Genomic DNA, 20,687 nt, shown 5'->3' on the forward strand with positions numbered 1-20,687 from the left:
AGATAGACTGAACTGGGGCCTCTTGACCCCATGTCTCCATCCATAAGATACCTGTCTTCAGGCTTCTCAGATGGTGCTACTGATAAAGAATCTGCCTGCCAATGCAGGAGACACAAGAGACGTGGGTTCGATCCCCTGGAGTAGGAAATGGCAACCCGCTTCAACACTCTTGCCTGGAGCATCCCATGAACAGGGGAGCCTGGCGGGCTCCAGTCCATGGGGTTGCAAAAGAGTGGGATGCAAGTGAGCACACGCACACCCAGGACATGCAGACACGCCGGTCCCCCGCGGCGTTCGCTCACCCGGGGCCTCGCACCAGGCAGCTCCACCTGCACTCGCTGTGTCCTTGCTGGTTCAGGGCCCCGTCTTGGGCTGGCTCTGGGCCCCGAACCCCTCACCTACTCCAGTCTTCCAGCCAACCGTCCCAGAGCCCGTGACTTCCTCAGCTCCAGGGTCAGGGGCTCTTCCTCCATGCTGTTCATTTTCTTCCTGCCACCCAGGCTGTAGGCCCGGAAAGGCTCTCTCTTCACCCACGGCTGGTTTATACACTTACAGCTCACCTGTCTGCCTGCACAGGCAGAAGGCGGTGGTCCCAGGAGGAGAGGAGGGATCCAGGATGCACCTCTCCCTCAATCTGGGTGTCTAAGAACCAGGCTCTGGGAACTTACTTAGATGACAGAGGGTTAGTTTTGCACCTGCAAAGTCAGCTCTGGCATTGGCCCCCACGTTTGAGATGCTAGCTTCAGCATCTCTCACATAAATACCATTTTAGAAAAGCAGTGTGTGCTCAGGGCCATGGAGTGTGCAGAGTCAGGTGTGGAAGAGATGTAAGATGTGAGTGGAAAGGAAGAGATGGGATTTGCTATGGACAGAGACTGAGACTGCATTTTGGTTCATAAAAGAGAATTACTTCTGGCCTTGATTGCAGATTCCATAATGATTTTGTCATAATTACATGCTAATAATATAGAGCCTAGAAGAGTCGGAGCTGTGTGTCTGGACACTAACAATGTTTTGGAAGATAAAGGCTGGTGGTTTTGTCCTGATCATGTGCATGTGAAAGTGTTAGTCAGTCAGTTGTGTCTGACTTTACAACCCCCTGGAGCCCGCCAGGCTCTTCTGTCCATGGGATTCTCTAGGCAAGAATACTGGAGTGGGTTGCCGTTTCCTTCTCCCAGGGATCTTCCCGACCCAGGGATCGAACCTGGTCTCCCGCATTGCAGGCAGATTCTCTACTGTCTGAGCCACCAGGGCATCAGGGCATCAGGGCATCAGGGCATGACCACATGCATCAGGGCATGCATCAGGGCATGACCACATGCATCAGGGCATGCACCAGGGCATGACCACATGCATCAGGGCATGCACCGGGGCATGACCACATGCATCAGGGCATGCATCAGGGCATGACCACATGCATCAGGGCATGCATCAGGGCATGCACCAGGGCATGACCACATGCATCAGGGCATGAAAATGTCGACAGAGCTGGGACCCCTGCGGTCAGCGTGCAGGGATCCAGAGATGGGCCTCAGGTCCAGGAGGGGCCGGGGAGGAACGGGTGCGGTGCCTGCGTCGGACGCGGGGGCTCTGCCACTGCTCTTCCTCTCTGTCACCCCGCCTGCTCGGCGACTCGGCACCACGTGGGATACTACACCCAACCCCCTGATGTGCCTGGAGTTTCTGGTAAAACTGCTCTCATTTCCCTTATGTTTTCCCCAGTTTCTCTTTCTGATTCACCCTTTGTGCAGTTGTGTGTATGCTTATCAGGCAGCTCAAACTGTGAACGATTAACATGAACAAAGACCCTGAGTCGATTATCTGTAGTTCAAGGATATAGCTTCTGGATAAGGCAGAGCATCCAATAAAATTAGAAGTTTAACTCTCACCCCTTTGTTTTTACCCAGGACCGTAAATCGTAAATTCCTTGTGAATTCAGACTATTGATGAACTTCACAAGCATCACCCAGTGGTTGGTCCTTTTCTGCCCTCTATTCCCGGTTTCTTACTAACCCACAGCTCTGCCTTCCTTACCCAGGGAAAAAGCCACCCATCTCAGCTGCTCCACAGGAAACCAAATCCCCAGTGAAGTGGCAAGACCACTGCCCAGGGCCACGGCCTCTGCCCAGGGCCACAGACACCGCCCAGGGCCACAGCCACCACTCAGGGCCATGACCACTTACTGGGGCCACCTCCCAGGGACATGGCCACCAACTGGGGCTACGACCACCACCCAGGGACATGACCACTGCCCAGGGCCACGGCCTCCATCCAGGGCCACAGTCACCACCCAGGGCCACCTCCCAGGGACACAGGCAGCACCCAGGGGCATGACCACCAACTGGGGCCATGACCACCACCCAGGGATATGACCACCTCCCAGGGACACGGCCACCGCCATACAGGCCCTCCAAAGCAGTGAAATGGCACGCTGAAACTCTGACCAGTATTTGATTCTCTCAGGAATTTTCTTATGCTAAAATAAAGATTACCTGGTAGACTTCATTTCACTACTTGAAATCAAATTTTCGAAAAATTTTATTTTTTACATTGTTGATTCTATTCACTTGCCTCAAATTAATTTTTGCACGTTCAAATAGCTAGATATCAATATACTAAAAGAATGCCTTTATACTCAGCTACAAACTGGCATGATGAGTGAGTAAAATGAAACTGTAGCCTTAACAGGAGTACACTCATTGAAAAGTGCACCAGTAAAAACCTGAGTGTTGCCCGCTCAATCGTGTCTGACTCTCTGTGACCCCATGGACTGTAGCCCGCCAGGCTCCTCTGTCCATGGGATTCTCAAGGCAAGAACACTGTAGAGGGTTACCATTTCCTTCTCCAAGGAAAAACCTGAAGTGATGGGCAATTTCATCAAGACCCAAACTGAGGCTGCCATGCTGGTCCTATCTGAAGAGGTCTCAGGCGCGCCAAGACTCAGCGGGGGGAGGTGACACCTGTGTTGGGGGGAGGGGTGCAGGTATTTACGTGCATGAGCAGCTGTCATAGCTCAGAAACTATCTTTTCAAAATGAAACAAGGCCAGATATAATTGAAATCTCACAGATTTGAAATAGCTACAGTCAAAAGATGTTGATGTGTACAAGAGTCTTACCTACTACAAGGGCAACCTTCTCAGTCTGAGAAATTCAAAGGTCACCTTTTAGTTAAAAATTACTGATAATATACAGCCATTGAAAAATAAAACTTAGAAAGCCTTACTTGATAACATCAGTGAGATTCCTGGGAGAGAAGTCTTATCTCTGACATGGCATTGTGAATGGTAATTAGCTTTACATAACGAAGTCTGTGGACTTCCCAGGTGGCCCTAGTAGTAAAGAACATGCCTGCCAATGAAGGTAGATGTAAGAGACTTGGGTTTGATCCCTTGGTTGGGAAGATCCCCTGAGGAGGAAATGGCAACCCACTCCAATTTCCTTGCCTGCAGTATCCCATGGACAGAGGAGCCTCCTGGGCTACAGTCCATGGGGTTGCAGAGGGTTGGATACGACTGAGTGACTTAGCAGGCATGCAACAAAGTCTGTGACTTTCTTGTTTTAAAACCAAGGAAATGGAAGCCAATACAGGTGGCGCTAACGGTAAACAATCTGCCTGCCAATGCAGGAGATGCAAGAGATGAGCATTTGTTCCCTGGGTGGGGAAGATCCCTCAGAAGAGGAAATGGCATCTACTTTTCATCCACTTTGCTCCTGGGCAGTTCAGGGTGTTCTGTGCTCTCATCAGCATCGAGTCTCAGAGAAGGGTGGAGCCTGGCCGTCTTCAGTTGGCCCAGCCTCAGCCTAAGCACCGTTTCCTGAGCAGGAAGAGGGCCCCACGGAGGGTGTGCCCACAGCCCGCTTCCACAGGACCCATCGGTCCACGGCCACGGGCTGAACTGCGGGTAGAAACACAAAGTCTTGAGCCAGTTCTTGGGGAAATTCATGACTGTTCCGCAAAAGTGTGGTTATGATGCCTAGTTAAGGTTAGCTGACATCTAATTAAAACTTTTTAGCCAAACTTAATCATTCCTTCTGGAGAAGGCAATGGCACCCCACTCCAGTACTCTTGCCTGGAAAATCCCATGGATGGAGGAGCCTGGTGGGCTGCAGTCCATGGGGTCGCTAAGAGTCAGACACGACTGAGCGACTTCACTTTCACTTTTCACTTTCATGCACTGGAGAAGGAAATGGCAACCGACTCCAGTGTTCTTGCCTGGAGAATCCTAGGGATGGGGAGCCTGGTGGGCTGCCATCTATGGGGCCGAACAGAGTCAGACACGACTGAAGCAACTTAGCAGCAGCAGCAGCAATCATTCCTTCTAGTAGCAATATAATCACTTTTAACTATTGATTAATCATGAGATGATTGGGCTTCCCAGGTGGAGTCAGTGGTAAAGAACTCGCCGGCTAATACAGGAGATGTCGGAGACCCAGGTTTGATCCCTGGGTCGGGAAGTTCCCACGGAGAACATAGCAACCCACTCCAGTATTGTTGCCTAGAGAATCCCATGGACAGAGGATCCTGGTGGGCTATGGTCCATAGGGTTGCAAAGAGTTGGACACGACTGAAGTGACTTAGCAGGCATGCACACATGAGATGATTAGGGGAAAAAATTCAGTCATAGTTGGCTAACTTGTTTTTCTCCATCGTAAACATAAACCAGTCAGGTTTTAAAAACAGGATTTTTAAAAAAGAATTTACATATATACTCCTTCATCAAATAGCAAATACTTGAAATAAACCATGTATTTAAATCAGATAATTTGATAATTTTGCACAGTAAGATAATAATATAATACATTAAATATAATAATTTAAGTCACAAAATTCTCTTAACCATGGCCGCCTGTTCCTCCAGTCTGGAACCGTTTCATCCTGGGTGCCCATTAAAATTCCCTGCCTCCCTAAACGCTAGCATGGGGGATTTGGAGTAATTTGTAATTTTCCCTTGATTTTGCTGAAGGACAATCATCATAATTGCTTGATTTCACCGGTAAATTAGCGCTCAGCTGAAAAGGAAATAGCGAGCGAGGCTGCGAGGACTGTCGCCTGGGGGCTGGATCACCTGCTTCTGCACCTGGTCCTGGGTACCTGGGCCCGGCCCCTGGAGGCTGCTCGGCCTGACGGGTACCGGGAGTCGGCCACAGGCGAGCCCTGACCGGTGCATGCTTCTGATGCATCGGGGCCGTGACCTTCCGCAGAAAGGGGACGCTGCCTCCTACCACAGGGCTGGGGCCCCCGACACGAGAACCTGCAGGGCCGACCTGCGCCTGCGCTGCAGCCTTGGCGTGAAGGGTGCGACCCCGCCCCAAGCCCCTCCCCGCCCCATGCTCCGGGTGTCCCCGCGCCCTCTCTTGCCGCAGGCCTGAGATCTGGGCTGACGAGCACCATCACCTGAGCCCTGGAGCCTGGCCCGGCCTGGCCCCTCCAGCCCAGATCGTCCCCCGCAGCCGCCTGGGACCAGGCCTGGCCTTCCTCCCCCTGGACGGGTCGAGCTCCCGCAGAAAGACCAGGACCAGGAAGGCCGCACTTCATTCCACCACCCGAGGGTCACCCTCCTGAGCTATGGAAGGAGAAAGCGGGGATGTGACACCCGCCTCCCCGCGAACCGGCGGGAGGTGCCGCGCTGACCCCGCCTGTCCCCCACGGGAGGACAAACGCTGCCCCAGGCGGCCGTCGGAGCCGCTCCCAGAGCCCCAGGTCCAGAGGGGCAGGGGAGCCTCCCCAAGGCGGCGCCCGCGAGGCACGCGGCTCCGCGCAGAGACGCAGCCTTACCTCCTGTGTCGCGCGTACTTCCCGCTGACGTGGCCGCTGCCGTCGCAGCCGGGGGTGGGGCAGCTGCAAGAGGAATGGACGCGTCACTCGGGCGCGCCCGGGCCGGGGGCCGGGGGCCGGGGGCACGCAGGGAAGGCCGGGCACCGGGGGCCGGGGGCCGGGGGCCGGGGGCACGCAGGGAAGGCCGGGCACCGGGGGCCGGGGGCCGGGGGCCGGGGGCACGCAGGGAAGGCCGGGGGCCGGGGGCCGGGGGCACGCAGGGAAGGCCGGGCACCGGGGGCCGGGGGCCGGGGGCCGGGGGCACGCAGGGAAGGCCGGGCACCGGGGGCCGGGGGCCGGGGGCCGGGGGCACGCAGGGAAGGCCGGGCACCGGGGGCCGGGGGCCGGGGGCCGGGGGCACGCAGGGAAGGCCGGGCACCGGGGGCCGGGGGCCGGGGGCCGGGGGCACGCAGGGAAGGCCGGGCACCGGGGGCGGGGGGCCGGGGGCCGGGGGCCGGGGGCACGCAGGGAAGGCTGGGCACCGGGGGCACGCAGGGAAGGCCAGGCACCAGGGGCCGGGGGGCCGGGGGCCGGGGGGCCGGGGGGCCGGGGGCCGGGGGCACGCAGGGAAGGCCGGGCACCGGGGGCGGGGGCGGGGGCAGGCCCCGGGGAGCGCGGAAACCCGCTATCAAGGGGTGCGTTCTCCGAACCGCCACGGGGCTCGTGTGTGGACCACTGACCTGAACAGCTCCTGGATGGCCGGCTCCACAGGAACTGCAGAGAGAGAAGAGACGCTCATTTCTCTTTCATGGCAAGACCCCCTCCAACCCCGCCACAGACAGCCACCCAGAGGGCGGTGTCCAGGCCCAGACTGAGGGCTTCTGCAGGACGCGGTGACCCCAGTAGGGCCCCGGGGACCGGGAGCACGGACGTACCTCGGACCCCTTTGGACCGCGTGCGATGCCGCTTCTCCTCGGCGTCCACCTCCATCTGCAGGGAGAGAAGGCAGCGTGCTCCCTGCTGGGCACTTAGGGACAGTGTCCCTCTGTGAAGTGGGGGTCAGCCGCTGGGGAAGGGCCAGGCAGTCTACACGCGATGTTTAAAAATAACAAGCAAGACCTTGGTCCTGCAGGGGCCCTGCAGGGGAAGACTTTGATGAGGACACATGCAGGTCAGTCAACCTGAGTTGTACTTGTACCAAGAATATAATAGACAGCAGTGCAGCTTGCAAGAAGGAAAGAAATGCACATATAATGTCCGCCTTCTCCTTGTAGCTGAAGCTTAACCTGGTCAGGGACCTACAGGGGAAGTCGGGGGTGTCAGAAGGACACGCTTTCTTGTGGCGACCACTCTCACTGTGGTCTAGCCCTGGGGGCGATTGCGGCCACCTTGGTCTGAATCACTGCAGATGGTGACTGTAGCCATGAAATTAAAAGATGCTTACTCCTTGGAAGGAAAGTTATGTCCAACCTAGATAGCATATTAAAAAGCAGAGACATTACTTTGCCAACAAAGGTCCATCTAGTCAAGGCTATGGTTTTCCTAGTGGTCATGTATGGATGTGAGAGTTGGACTGTAAAGAAAGCTGAGTGCTGAAGAGTTGATGCTTTTGAACTGTGGTGTTGGCGAAAACTCTTGAGAGTCCCTTGGACTGCAAGGAGATCCAACCAGGGCATCCTAAGGGAGATCAGTCCTGGGTGATCTTTGGAAGGACTGATGTTGAAGCTGAAACTCCAATACTTTGGCCACCTGATGTGAAGTGCTGACTCATTTGAGAAGACCCCGAATGCTGGGAAGGATTGAGGGCAGGAGGAGAAGGGGACGACAGAGGATGATATGGTTGGATGGCATCACCTACTCAATGGACATGAGTTTGAGTAAACTCCGGGAGTTGGTGATGGACAGGGAGGCCTGGCATGCTGGGGTTCATGGGTTTGCAAAGAGTTGGACATGACTGAGCTACTGAACTGAACTGGTCTGAGTCATCAGGACACTTTCCAGGGTCACGGCCCCTCCTGGTGGTCATGGCAGGACTTACACTTGGAGGTTGCAGGGTGTCTCCATCTAATACCTTGCACAGTCCTCACACGGCTCTGTAAGGGAGGCATCTATTCTCTGCTTCCTCTACCTGGGACTTGCCCAAGATCATCTGTGTGGCAGCTTTGGTGCAGGGCCCTGAAAACTGCCACTGTCTACACTTCCTCCTTGAGTCAAGAACACACTGCTGGACAGGTGAATGCAAGTAATTTAAACACAGCAGAACTGCTCATTGCAGAACTCCACTCAGCGCATCAGAAGGGTCAACAGGAGAGGAGCAGGAAAGACGACAGCTCCTCTCGCCAGACCCCACTCTGGCCTGGGTCATTTGTCACCCTGTCCAGCAGGAGATGGGGCTTCAACCCCGGGGTCCGGAAGATCCCCTGGAGAAGGGAATGGCAACCCATTCCAGTATTCTTGCCTGGAAAATCCCACAGACAGAGGAGTCAGGTGGGATACAGTTCGTGGTGTCACAAAGAGTTGGACATGTGACTGAGTACACACACACGTACCAGTGTGGCCAGAGCTGCATTCTAGGCGGAAGACGGGGACATGGTAAAATCATGTGTGGGGGGGGGTGGGGGAAGGAAGGGCTGGGAGTTTGGGGTGAGTAGATGCAAACTGTTATACTAACGTATGGCACAGATGGACAGCAAGGTCCTATTGGATAGCACAGGAACCTGTTCAATATCCTGTGATAAACATGATGGGAAGCAATGTGAAAACAATCTGTTATCTATTTATCTATATCTATAACCAAGTCATTTTGCTGTATAGCAGAAATTAATTGGGCTTCCCTCGTAGCTCCATCGGTAAAGAATCTGCCTGCAATGCAGGAGGCCCGGGTTCGATTCCTGGGTTGGGAAGATCCCCTGGAGGAGGAAATGGCAACCTACTCCAGTATTCTTGCCTGGAGAATCCCATGGACAGAGGAGCCTGGTGGGCTACAGTCCATGGGGTTGCAAGAGTCAGACATGACATAGTGACTAAACCACCACCAACAGAAATTAATACAAGAATTAATACAGGAAATTATACAAGTAACTCATCTGTACGCCAACAAAATTTTTTTAAAAATTAAAATAAGAGATACCATGTATGCAGAGCTCATCTCCTCCACAATTTATGACAAGAAACGTCAGAATCTGGGAGAAGACTAGCTGGACTCCTGTGACTCTGCTAGCTGGCGTTACAGAAAGACCTGGTGGACCTGCTCTTGGAGCAAAGCTTCAGCAGGTCGAAACCCTGCAGAGAGTTCTGGGAGAACAGGGGCATCTCTGGCCTGAGCCTTCATACCAACTGACCAACAAATACCTGCTGGTCACTCTGTGTGCAGAGTAGTAAAAATACATATAATAAAAAGCACAACCTCATTTAGTGTTTGATATGTGTGCTGAGTTTTAAAGGAAAACTTCAGGTTTCAGGTTAAAAAAAGGGCTGGGGCAGATGTTTCAGGCAGAGGGAACAGGATGTGCAAAGGCCCTGGGCAGATCAGGGGACCTAGGTGCTCGGGGTTACTGGGGGTGCAGACCTCACAGAGCTTCAGAGGGGCATGGCCAGTCACCCCATGGAGGGCGATACTCCCCCCTTGTCATTTATGCCCCTGGAGCACCTGAAATAAGCCTGGGCTATCACCTGGCGTGGGGGACTTGTCATCACGGGATGTGGAGGCCATCGGTCTGTGAGCATGGAGTCGAAAACCTTGGCTCACTTGCTAGTTGCTTGAATGGCTGCCGAAGAATTGTTCTATGTTTTACATTTAGGTTTTAATCCTTTTTCATATATATTGGGGATAAACTTATTTTCTTCTAGGTGGATGGTTAATCCTGCAACTAACCCCTCAATTGATGAAGATCAGCCCCCCCACTGACATGTGCCCCTTGTTGTGGGAAGTTTCCATCCCAGCCGGATCCTGTGTGGGCCGCTCTGCTTAGTCCAGGGCCAGCCCCGTTTGAGTTCCCGGCTCTGAAGTGTGCTTTACTGTCTGAGAAACAGGCCTCCATTAACACTGGGGTAAGCATACACTCATGACTATATATAAAGCAGATAACCCACGAGGACCTACTATATAGCACACGGAACTAAATTCCGTATAAGGGAATAGGATCCAAAAAGAACACATACGTATTCTTGTGTAACTGAATCACTTTTCTGTACACGCCTAACACAATACTGTAAATTAACTATGAAAGGTTAGTCGCCCAGTCGCGTCTGACTCCTTGTGACCCCACAGACTGTGTGCCCCAGGCCCCTCTGTGCATGGGATTCTCCAGGCAAGAGTACTGGGGTGGGTAGCCTTTCCCTTCTCCAGGGGAACTTCCCGACCCAGGGATTGAACTTGAATCTCCTGCATCGCAGGCGGATTCTTTACTGTCTGAGCCACCAGGAAAGCCCCAACTATCCTTCAGTTCAAAGAATGAATATGTATATATATGTATGAATACTTCATTTATTCTCGGAAAAGAATACGCCTCCTCTCTGGGAAGGTCACATGAGATAACTTGCAGACCACGCCGAGCGAAGCACTGGGGATGGATGTGAAGCCCGGGGTGGGGGGGCTCCTCCTTCGGCCAGTGGGACCGCCAAGTGAAATAGTGAACCAGAGGCACACTCCCCTCTCACGCACGTTTCGATGTCCAGAAACTTCCAGAGAGGCTCAGGTTCAGCCAGGTGCCCACAGCTCAGGGTATGAAGTGTGCGGGTGTTTGCACTCCCCAGGTTTACACCGGGAGTGCGGGCGAGGCGCCTGACCGTTCAGGTCCCTGGCCCCGTGCACACCCTGCTGATGGCCACCCGGCCTTTTCCACCGGAAGTTCAGGCAAGCTCTGCTTTGAATTTGCTCTTCGGGTGGGTCTGAGACCTGAGCTGGAGGAGCTTCGCTGGTGCCGCGGGAGTGGCGGTATGCAGGCTTTCAGACCTACGGGCTCTGGACCTCCCTGGGCTTGGGGAAGGGGCAACCGGTACTACCACCTGGGTTTCTCATTCTCTCTCTAATGAGTCATGTTTAGAAAAATCACCATGAAGGAACTATTTCAGCATACATTTAAGAAATTTTTAAGCCCAATGTTTGTTTTAAAAATAAAGAGAGGTTTTGGGGGGAGCTTTAAATGGTTTTATACTTAAAGCCCTAGAATGTAAGAAATTTGCTTTTGAAACAATGAAAGCCATAGAACAACTCAGTGAATTGTGTTGTAAACTGTGAACTTTATATCTGGAAGCAGGACTTATTTTATTATTTGATCCCCATGGTAAAAGGTGCACTGGTCAGGTTGAGCCTTACTGAAGATAATGGAATATTAACTGTGCCAAAAAGCTGCACATTCATGGATTCCGTCAAGCTTCGGAGGCTGAGCAACTTCCAGGACACAATCGTGTCCCCAGGAGGGGCTGGACATGGGGTCCAAGAGCGCGAGGACCGATGTCCTCCTAACCCTCATTCCCCACGGTCACGCTCTCCCTCTGCAAAGACAAGGAGGAGGGACCCTGGGGCTTCGGCCTCCGTGGTGGGCAGCTCAGACTTGACCCAGAGCCTGAGTTCCCAGCTCCCTCCTCCACTCCCCAGCCACTCACAAGCAGGAGCCACTTTGTCATCTGCCATTATCTGGCCCTGCCTCTCACCTGCTGCCCCCAACCTGCGGCCACTCACTGCTCTAGCATCATCAGGCGGGGAGGAGGCAGCAGGCGGCGGCAGGAGGTGTGTGGCGGTGGATGGTCAGGGAAGGTGTAATGAAGAGAAACGAGGCGCTTCTGGCACCACCGAGCTTGCAGATCAAGCTGAGTGGAGCCATTCCCGCCAGCTTCCCTGTCCCCGTCTCCGTCTCCTAGGTAACCGAGACCTGGCTCCACGCACAGCTTCACATGATGGAAGCTGCTTCCTCATCTCAATGCAGACTATGGGAAGTTTGGGTTCGTAAGAAATCTACCAGGAAAGATCAGTGAGAATCAGAGATGATGGACGTAGGCATCCTTGAGTAGTGGCCGGGGGAGCGGGGTTACCTTGCAGGAAGTCTTCTCTCCCAGGAATGGAGGCAGCGTGACTCTGTGGGCAGGACACAGGCCCACAGTCAGGTCTCTCTGCTCTGGTCCGGGTCCTCCCCAGCCTGTGACTGTGGCGAAGTCACTTAATTTCTCTGTGCCTCGATTTCTCCATCTACAAAACAGGGACCACACAGTAAAGCACCTAGTGACTTCATGATGACACCAAGAGGGCACGTGAAGAGAGAATGTGCCCCCTGCAGTCACCACGGACCCTCCAGCTTCCCCAGGGACTGTGTCTGCTGTCCTGTCGATGGACAATGTGGTCCCCGAGAGAAGCGTCCTTCTGGACGTGGGGCTGCTGCTTAGACTCTGAGACAGGGTCCCCCTGGGCTGTCTGGGAAGACTTATTGCCTGCTAGCCAAGTCATCTGTACAGGCTGGGGGACATTCTGCCCAACTGAGAAGGTTCTAGAACTCCTGGTCCAGGGGACCAGCACCCAGCCCTCCAGGCGTCCTTACTGGATTCTCCTCTCCATGTCTAGGCAGGAGCAGCCCCTGGCACACATCAGGGTCATTCCCTCAGAGTGACCCCTGTTAATTTAGTCTGTGGCTTCTCCAGGGGGCTCAGGGCTATCAGACAAGGCTGTGGAGCCAGGGGACGACAGTCAGCACCACTTTCTTGTCCATTACATCATTTACACATCAACCAAATGACCTTAACTTTCTGAGTGAAGAAATCCACACTCAGAGAGGTCGAGACACTTTCTCAAAGCTCTGCAGTTAGCTGTTGGGAGAGCCATGGAGAATCTGCACACTCTTGCTTGAAGATCTAGAGCTGTCCCAGGCTGCCGGGTGTTCACACCGTCCCCCCACCCCCACCAGGCAAGGACTGTCCCGGGCTGCCGGGTGTTCACACCAGCTGTCCCAGGCTGCTGGGTGTTCACACCGTCCCCCCACCCCCACCAGGCAAGGACTGTCCCAGGGCTTCCGCGTGTTCACACTGTCCCCCCTCACCCACCAGGCAAGGACTGTCCCGGGCTGCCGGGTGTCCACACCATACCCCCCTCCCCCACCAGGGGAAGAACTGGAGAGTCAAGACCAGGACCGGGAATCTGAGTGCCAGGGTCCCAGATGAACCTTTGGGTGGTGACTTTCACCGGAAAGTGTTTCACCCCAGCAGCTCCTGTGGACACCCCCTTGTACTGGTTCGTCATTCCAAAGGGCTCACTGCCGCTCACTCCTGTTTTATAGCGACTGAAAACCTCTCGGCACACTAACCAGTTTGTCATAGACAATAGCAAAATTCTCAAGTGAGACGTCAACTAGCTTTGTAATTCCTGGTTTGAACAATAGGCAACCAGGTAGTTGAGTCAAATAAGAGAGTCAGAGGCGTTTGGGTCACTGTCCTTGGAACTCAGCCATCCTTCCTGTTAGCTGGGAGCCGTTGCCCCATCTGCCTCCGTTGACCTTAGGGCTGAGCCGTAAATCCTCCCCTTTTACACTTAATCTTCCCAAGGCTTGATTTCATCACATGGACAAGGACTAAGAGTCTGCACCTGCGTGTCTTGCCAAGAACACAAGGACGCCGACCGCAGAGGACTTAAACTCATAAATTCCCAGAAAGAGAAAGGAATTAGACGAGATTTGTCTTCCTTCTTTTCGACTTTGCCATTTAGAACAAAAGAACATCCCCCACCTCCTCTTTGGAATACCTTTCCCCAAGCTCTCCTGCTTCACCATCTCAAGGCTCAGCCCTTGGGTCCCCAAGACTCTGGAGCAGCCAAATCGCCCGTGTTTGTCTTGAGTGCTGCACCCGGGGCTGGTTAACATGGCTTTGTTGACAAAGAAAAGAAAAAGGAAGCGAGAGACAACAAAAGGAAGATAGTGCTCCTGTGGGCCTGTGCAGGAGGAATTCCAAACCCAACCGAGCAGACTGTGTTATACAAGTGACCAGTAAATGTTTAATGGTTAAAGGATTTGAAGTCAGATGGACTTGGCTCACAAAAGCACTACCACTTCTTCATAATCTGAACTCACCCACACCCACCCCTGTGGTCATGGCCCAGTCAGGCGTCCTTCCCAGGTGCCGCCAGGATTCAGAACCGAACCGGTTCCCTCTTTGCGGAAGCCAAGCTTGTTTTTTTTTCTTTTCTTTAACATTAAAAGTCAACGGCATCGCTTCTTGGTCTTCTCCCCAAGATCAAGTGTAAAAGTCAGTGGCAGACATTCCCTCTGGGACATTTATTTTAGGAGATCAGAGTCACAGAGTGATTATTATTATTATTTTTGCTTTTGAAAAACATGCATCCTAAGCGTCTGCACTGAGCACGTGCAAGGAGACCCAGCTCCCAGAGGGGCTCTCAAGGCCCCGCCTGCCCCTCACCCTCTGGACGCCAGGCCGGGGCGAGGCGGCTCCCTGGGCTTCTGCTCCCCCTCGCTGACACCGCGCGGGCATCCTGCCCTTGCCCTTGCCCTCACTCCGGGCGTGCGGGTCACGGAGGAAGCCTGTTCTCCGCTCCTCTCCTCAGCACTCACACACACGACGTGAAGCCCGCTGGCTGCTGAGAAAGTGCTTCTTCCTTCTTTTGCAACTCCTCCTTCTCTATTTTCTTTACTGTGCGTGTGTGTTTAAATGTCTACTAATGCACTGAATTGTCACATGTACCCTCCCGACAGGGCTTTCCCAGTAGCCCAGCGGTAAAGAATTCACCTGCAAGCAGGAGACCCAGGTTCGATCCCTGGGTCGGGAAGATCCCCTGGAGGAGGGCTTAGCAACCCCCTCCAGTATTCTTGCCTGGAAAATCCCATGGACAGAGAAGCCTGGAGGGCTACAGTCCATGGGGTCACAAAGAAATGGACAGGACTGAAGTGACTTAGCACGTAGCACTCATGCATCCTGCTGATAAGTAGATCTTATTATGCTTGGCTTTTTCTTTTTCTTTTTTTCATTCTTTATCTTTCTTCTCCATCTTTCAGAAAGTTTTTCCAAATATATCTTTCAGTTCTTCAGCTGCATTTTAAAATTTCAAGAGTCCTATTTTATATGCCCAAATTGGCTTTTGTCTCAGTTACACGTTTGCATTTATTTTAGTTATTGTTTGTCTTTGCAAGAGGACCATCTCTCTTCTCAGATGCAGTCCCTGTCCCCCCCTCCCCCCGAGTGAAGCGAGGGTAGTCCCACCGCCAGGTGGGCTCAGGGGTCCTCACTGTGCTCCCCCGGCATCTCATGATCCTTTTTACCCCAGAACTTACATCATATATTCACTCATCTCATTCATGTCTTCTCCTTTGTGCCTTTTCTTATTTCTGACAAAAAATACATTATCACTTGGTACTGTAACAGTTTGCTTTCTCATCTGTTTGAAGTGGTACCAAACCCTGCTTTCATATTTTGGGCATTTATAGAAAACAGTGCACCGAGGACATTTAACGCCCCTGCTTCTCAACAGTCCTTTGAAGGAGCCTCTTCAGTCCCTTCTGCTGATGAGGCTCCACCCAGACAAGGTCGGAGCAGCCCTGTGGGGACCTCAGCATCAGTGTGGTCACTGCAGTCCAACCAGGCCGGACGAGAGGAAGAATTACAAAATGGCCACGAGGGTGGTGATACGGATGCACCGCACATCCTTCCATGAGACCAACTGAGAAAGAAGCGTTCGCACTTACTGTGGTTCAGCTGGAGCCTGGTGAGGATTAAGTGACTTGATCCCCCAGAAACTAGGTGTGGGGAGCGTGTCCCGTCAGGTGTCCATCGGGTGCTGGGGACAGCAGGGACAGAGCCCGCCAGCATCACTGCTCAGGGCACCCCGGCAGGATAGACCATCAAACCCTGGGTGGGCAGGATGTTGGAGCAGGGAGGAGGTTGGGGAGAAAGCTGGGGAAGGAGTGAGGGGCGGGGGTGGGCAGGGCCCTCGGGGAGGTGGCCGGGAGGCCCCCCCGGGACCTTGGACAGACCAGGGGACTGCCCCTCCTTCCTGTCAAGCCCAACCCAAGCCGGATGGGAACTGAGCAGGAGGAAGCTCGCCACCCACTCTGGGCCTGCCTGCCCCCTCGGGACACCCAGCAGGGCGACGGCTCAAGGCACAGGATTCTGCAGAAGTCAAGGGGATCTGGGACCTCACAGGACAGTTGCTGCAGCTGCTGATGGCCAGGCGACCTCTGGGGGTGGGGGGGCGCCTTACGTGCAGACAGAGTTTAAAGACAAGAGAAGGAAAATGACTTGAGAGTCAAGAGTGAGAAGCAGGCCTGCTGGATAACAAGGTAGGATGGACCTATGCTCATGTTACTATTTAGTTACTTATTGATACAATATAAAAACTTGAAGCCACACAGGACCAGCTGTGGTGTGCATCCCGCGTGTCTGATTCCCCCCGAGTCAGTCTCAGCTCTGACGTTCAGACACTGAGCAGCCAGGTTACCTCGGGTTAGGGCAGCCCCTACCTGTCTGGGTGTGGATTTCAGGACGCAGATGGCAATTACGCAGCATTTACCTGCTTAAATGATCTGAAGAGGGTGCTGATAAAGAGTCCACAGGCCCCCGGCAGCTGACACCTGCCCCTTTGAGGAGCAGGTGGGCATCACCTGGGGTCGAGCCGAGTCCGTGTCCTGGAGGAAGACCAGCAGCTGCTGTTCCCCTCCGAGGCCCCAGGACTCAGCGCGAAGTCACCGTGGGAGCACCCCTGAGGCTTCTCATCCCCGAGGGTTCTCTCCCCCGAGCACAGCTGACACAGGCCGCATCTCCTTCAGCCCACTCTCCACCTTCTCCTCCTGGCAGGTGTCCCCCGGGATGGTGGATATGAGAGAGCAGCCTAATTCCCGGCAACATGGAAGGCGGTGCGGTTTCTCACCCATCCTCTTTCCAGAGCGAGCGGGGAAAGCTAGTCGGGTTTTGTCAAGCAGCCTCGGGTTCCGCCTTGATCAGCGGCCCACCAGGCCTGAGGTCTGTGGACCCTGCCACTCCGAGTCCCGAGTTCTCTTCCTGACTTGGGTCCAATCCCTGCCCACTAGGTGGTGGGAAATTCAACGAGGTGGCGGCTAAGATGCCCAGCACCAGACCCACGTGGGACCGGCTTCCTGGGCTGTGGAATCGCCACCATCAGCATCGAGGTCTGTCAATGTCTCACTCAGCCTGACTGCCAGGGTTGAGTTGGGTCTCACAAGGTCGTGGGTGAAAGTCCTAGTCGTCGGACCTGGGAACATGGCCTTGACTGTAACCAGAGCCTCCACAGATCAAGTGGGGGTGAGGGCACACAGGATAGGGTGGGCCCACTCCAGCGTCACAGGTGTTCTGACAAAAAGGGGAACCTGGACACAGCCATGCCGACAGGGAGAGCGTCTTGTGACGGTTACTCGGGGCTCTGGTGATGCATCTACAAGCCAAGCACACTGAAGGTCTTCAGCAAAGCCCCAGAGGCGGGGGGAGGGGCCTGGGGCACCCCCCCCCCCCCACGGCCTCGGAAGGAACCAGCCAAGCCTGAGCTTGGGTCCTGGGTGCGAGTCCCTCCTCCAAACCGTGAGACACTGACTATGTTGTTTAGGCAGGCTCAGGGCCGCCCCAGCAGCCGTGCATAGGCACGGGTCTCCTTGCTCTGCCCCTGGGAGGCTGGGGCCCCGGGAGGCCCCGCCCCTGGGAGGCCCCGCCCCTGGAGGCCCCGCCCCCGGAGGCCCCGGCCCCGGGAGGCCCCGCCCCTGGAGGCCCCGCCCCCGGAGGCCCCGGCCCCGGGAGGCCCCTCCCCTGGAGGCCCCGCCCCTGGAGGCCCCGCCCCCGGAGGCCCCGGCCCCGGGAGGCCCCTCCCCTGGGAGGCTCCGGCCCCGGGAGGCCCCGCCCTTCGGAGGCTCCGGCCCTGGTGGCTCCCGGGGTAATGCGTTTCCAACACTGGGATCAGAGACGGTGGCTCCACCCCACCTGACCGCCTCACTCCCTTCCCCGCTCTTACTTCTAAGCCACCACAGAAGACCGCCTTTGGGGTTGTTCATTTTGATGAAGCTAAAGGTCAAAGGTCACAGTCACATCCAACCGTGAGGCCCTTGACCTTGGTTCCACCTTCCAGGCTGAAGGGCATTTTTAGGCAAATTTCAGATTGCCCTTTAACCCTCAGATCAGGCCCCAGAAACTGTCCAGCTGTCTCAGTGGGATGGTGGGATGCGACCTGCAAAGAGTGCATCTTGGAATATCATTTTTTAATCTTTCTTTCCCACAGCTCCTTGTCAGTCTGAGCCTTCTGCATGACCCGAAGGAGGATTCAGTTCTATCCAGCAGTTGTGGCTTGCGCAGTGAACCCCGGCGGGTCAGAGCCGGGTCACGGAGTGGAGAGAAGGTGCTTGGATGCAGGTCCCCAGGGGTGGTGGGGTGAAGGGTCTCAGGGGCCTGGCAGGGACGCCGGGGCCGGGGCCTGAGGCATTTATGCGGCCGGGGCGAGCTCTGTGCAGGCGCGAGCCGCTGGGAGAGGCTGGACCGCGCCCGCGTGTGCAGAGCGCCCGTCAGGTTCTCGGCCCGCACGGATCGCCAATAAAAGAAACGGCGTCGCCCCCGGGGCGGCCTGGGTCCCGCCTATCGGTTCCCCACACCCGCGGTCTGCTTGTGTTCCGAGTCTGGGGGCGTCTACGCGGACCTGTGTGGATGGTGTTCTGTTTCCACCCCTGCGGGCCCGTGTGTGAAACCCTTCCCCGGCTCAGAGGACCTGGGGGAGAGGAGACCCTCACCCCTTCACCATCTGGGGAAGCGCCAGCAGTCGGGGTCTTGTCCCTGAAGACACAAGGTTTTCTTTTGTTTTTCAGAGTGCAGAGCCAAGACCGGTCAGAAGGCAGGGGCGGGGGGTGGGCTGAGAAAGCTCCCAGTGAGCGCTCCTCCTGGAGGTTCCCGGACCCTCTGGTCTGTGACCCGGACTAGCGTCCAGACTCACAATCAACCCGCGCTTTCAACCACAGCCCTTAAAGTCAACACGGGATATGTGTCCTGAGGTGAGACCAGCCTTTGAAGAGAAACGTGAAGCTCTGATAATATTAAACATGATTGGCTGCCTTAGGAATCTTCGAAACCACCTAATTTTAAAGTCTCTCAATTAAAACAAAAATTCAAGGCAAATGCTTTCTTGCCAACTTGCTTTCCTTATATCTGGCAAACTTGGACTCTCTACTGAGAAGATATTTTACATTGATTTAAAAATACTTGCCTCAAAACAAATGCCAATTTCAAATAATTCTGAAATTTTTGATCCTGACTGCAGACACATCATTAACATATTGTGTCTCCCGTCTGCTCTCACTGAGGTGTTTTCTCCAGTCCACCAGACCCCGAGTCTTTCTCAGGCAGCAGCGGACACATGGGTCCTCTTACTGGCCTAGGGGTCCCTTCTTTCTGCGGCTGATGCAACTCGCCACCTAATTTCCAAGCTGTGCTTTCTATCCCTGAATTGAGACACCCCCAAGATTCTGTTCCTGAGCCTCTCATCTCATCCTTGGCAATCTTTCACTGCATGAATTTAACTTTTACCTCTAATTAAGCAACACAGAGTTTTACCTCCAAGCCTGTTTTTCCATCATGTTTCTCCTGAATTTCAAGTGTCTGCTCCATCCCTCAACTCAGAAATCCAGGGGCTCCTCAGACTTAGCGCCCAGGTTTGTCCACACCATCCTGACCTTCTCAGTCACTTTCCTTGAGCAGAAAACCACCGCTCACTCTCTCCACGCCCCTTGGAGTTTTCAGTCAGCCGCGAGGTTCTGAAGTCTCTCCATCTCAGCTCTGAGATGGCTCTCCAGTCCCCCTTTGACCTCCCCTGCTCCTAACACATCCCTTCTCCCCGCATTCTGGGCTCTGAGCTGCACTGCCTCAGCCCCGGGCCACCCCCGAGTCTCAGCCATCCTCAGTGCTGTTCTGTTTTCACAACAGGAAAACATTTTCAAATCTTATGCAGAAATGCCACCTATAAGATGGCTGGAAGTGAGGTGACACGCAGGATGAAGTGAGGTGGGACGGGGGGGTTCACCGGCTCTCTCAGTTGAGGCTTAGCAGAGTCTAGCTGAGAAGCCCCTTCTGCTCAGAGTCCTGGAGTGTCCACCCCAAAACCAACATGAACATGGGACACCCCCCATCTGAGGGCTGAGTTCTGACCCCACGGAAGTGCCACCTACTGAACTGTGGGATCCTGAAACGTGAGCCACATCGCATTTACCCAGAGCAGTGTTCACACTGAAAAGTGCCTGTGGTATCTACTGAATTGAAACCACCTTAAAACTCAGCACATGTAAGAGACATCCAATCTGCTTTCTACATAAAAGAAGGCATAGATAACTTGGAAGATCAGCAGCATGATTTTTCTCATCAAGGGGAACAGACTGGGGGAATTTTGAGATCTCTTGAAAACAGCTATCGGATTGTTTTCAACGGGTACATAAATATGCAGCAGCCGTCTGAGCTGGCAGCTCTGGGGGCTCTGGGTGGGCTGACCTGTGAGTCCGTGACAGCCACCTGACTCACCTGCGGCTGCCACGGGGCGTGAGCATACATTTACATACATTTACATACAACATTCCTGTCACCCCAGCTCCCAAACCTGCATACAGGATAGGTTTTTTAAAAAGGCAGTGTGACCTATGGCAATTATATTCAAACCAAGATATTCAGAGCAAGATACAAGAAGCAAAACAAAAATCTAAACCAATCAATTATGTGCCTGATTAGGACAAAGACTGGCAGAGCCTCAGAGAGAGATGGGGAAGCCGGCTGCGGGTGAGGGGTGTGTCTTCTCACACCTGGGGCTTTAAGACAGGGGCAGTGCCCAGACCTCACCGGGCACCGCGGTGAGCTGCATTCTGCATTAGGGTTTAACATCTGATTTCCAGTTCCGCGGATAGAACAAAACCAGGCCAGTCCCAGTGTCCATCCCCGCCACACGTGGCCTCTGTCAGTTTGAACCAGCCT

General features: G+C 54.4%; 1 protein-coding gene across 20 annotated transcripts in view; it reads right to left on the reverse strand.

The window, feature by feature from the left end:
• MYT1L (myelin transcription factor 1 like) overlaps positions 1–20,687 on the reverse strand; it is a 400,361-nt gene that overhangs the window by 129,327 nt on the left and 250,347 nt on the right. For all 20 annotated transcript variants that reach the window (XM_070459146.1, XM_070459143.1, XM_070459144.1 and 17 more), the window contains 4 exons: positions 11,790–11,943; positions 6,692–6,746; positions 6,497–6,530; positions 5,778–5,840 (listed from right to left, as the gene is read on the reverse strand). In XM_070459146.1, the coding sequence (XP_070315247.1) occupies positions 5,778–5,840; positions 6,497–6,530; positions 6,692–6,746 (152 nt within the window). In that variant the 5' untranslated portion in view covers positions 11,790–11,943. The remainder of the gene's footprint in view (positions 1–5,777; positions 5,841–6,496; positions 6,531–6,691; positions 6,747–11,789; positions 11,944–20,687) is intronic.

This window comes from Odocoileus virginianus, chromosome 31, assembly GCF_023699985.2.
Source record: "Odocoileus virginianus isolate 20LAN1187 ecotype Illinois chromosome 31, Ovbor_1.2, whole genome shotgun sequence".
Lineage (NCBI taxonomy): Eukaryota > Metazoa > Chordata > Mammalia > Artiodactyla > Cervidae > Odocoileus > Odocoileus virginianus.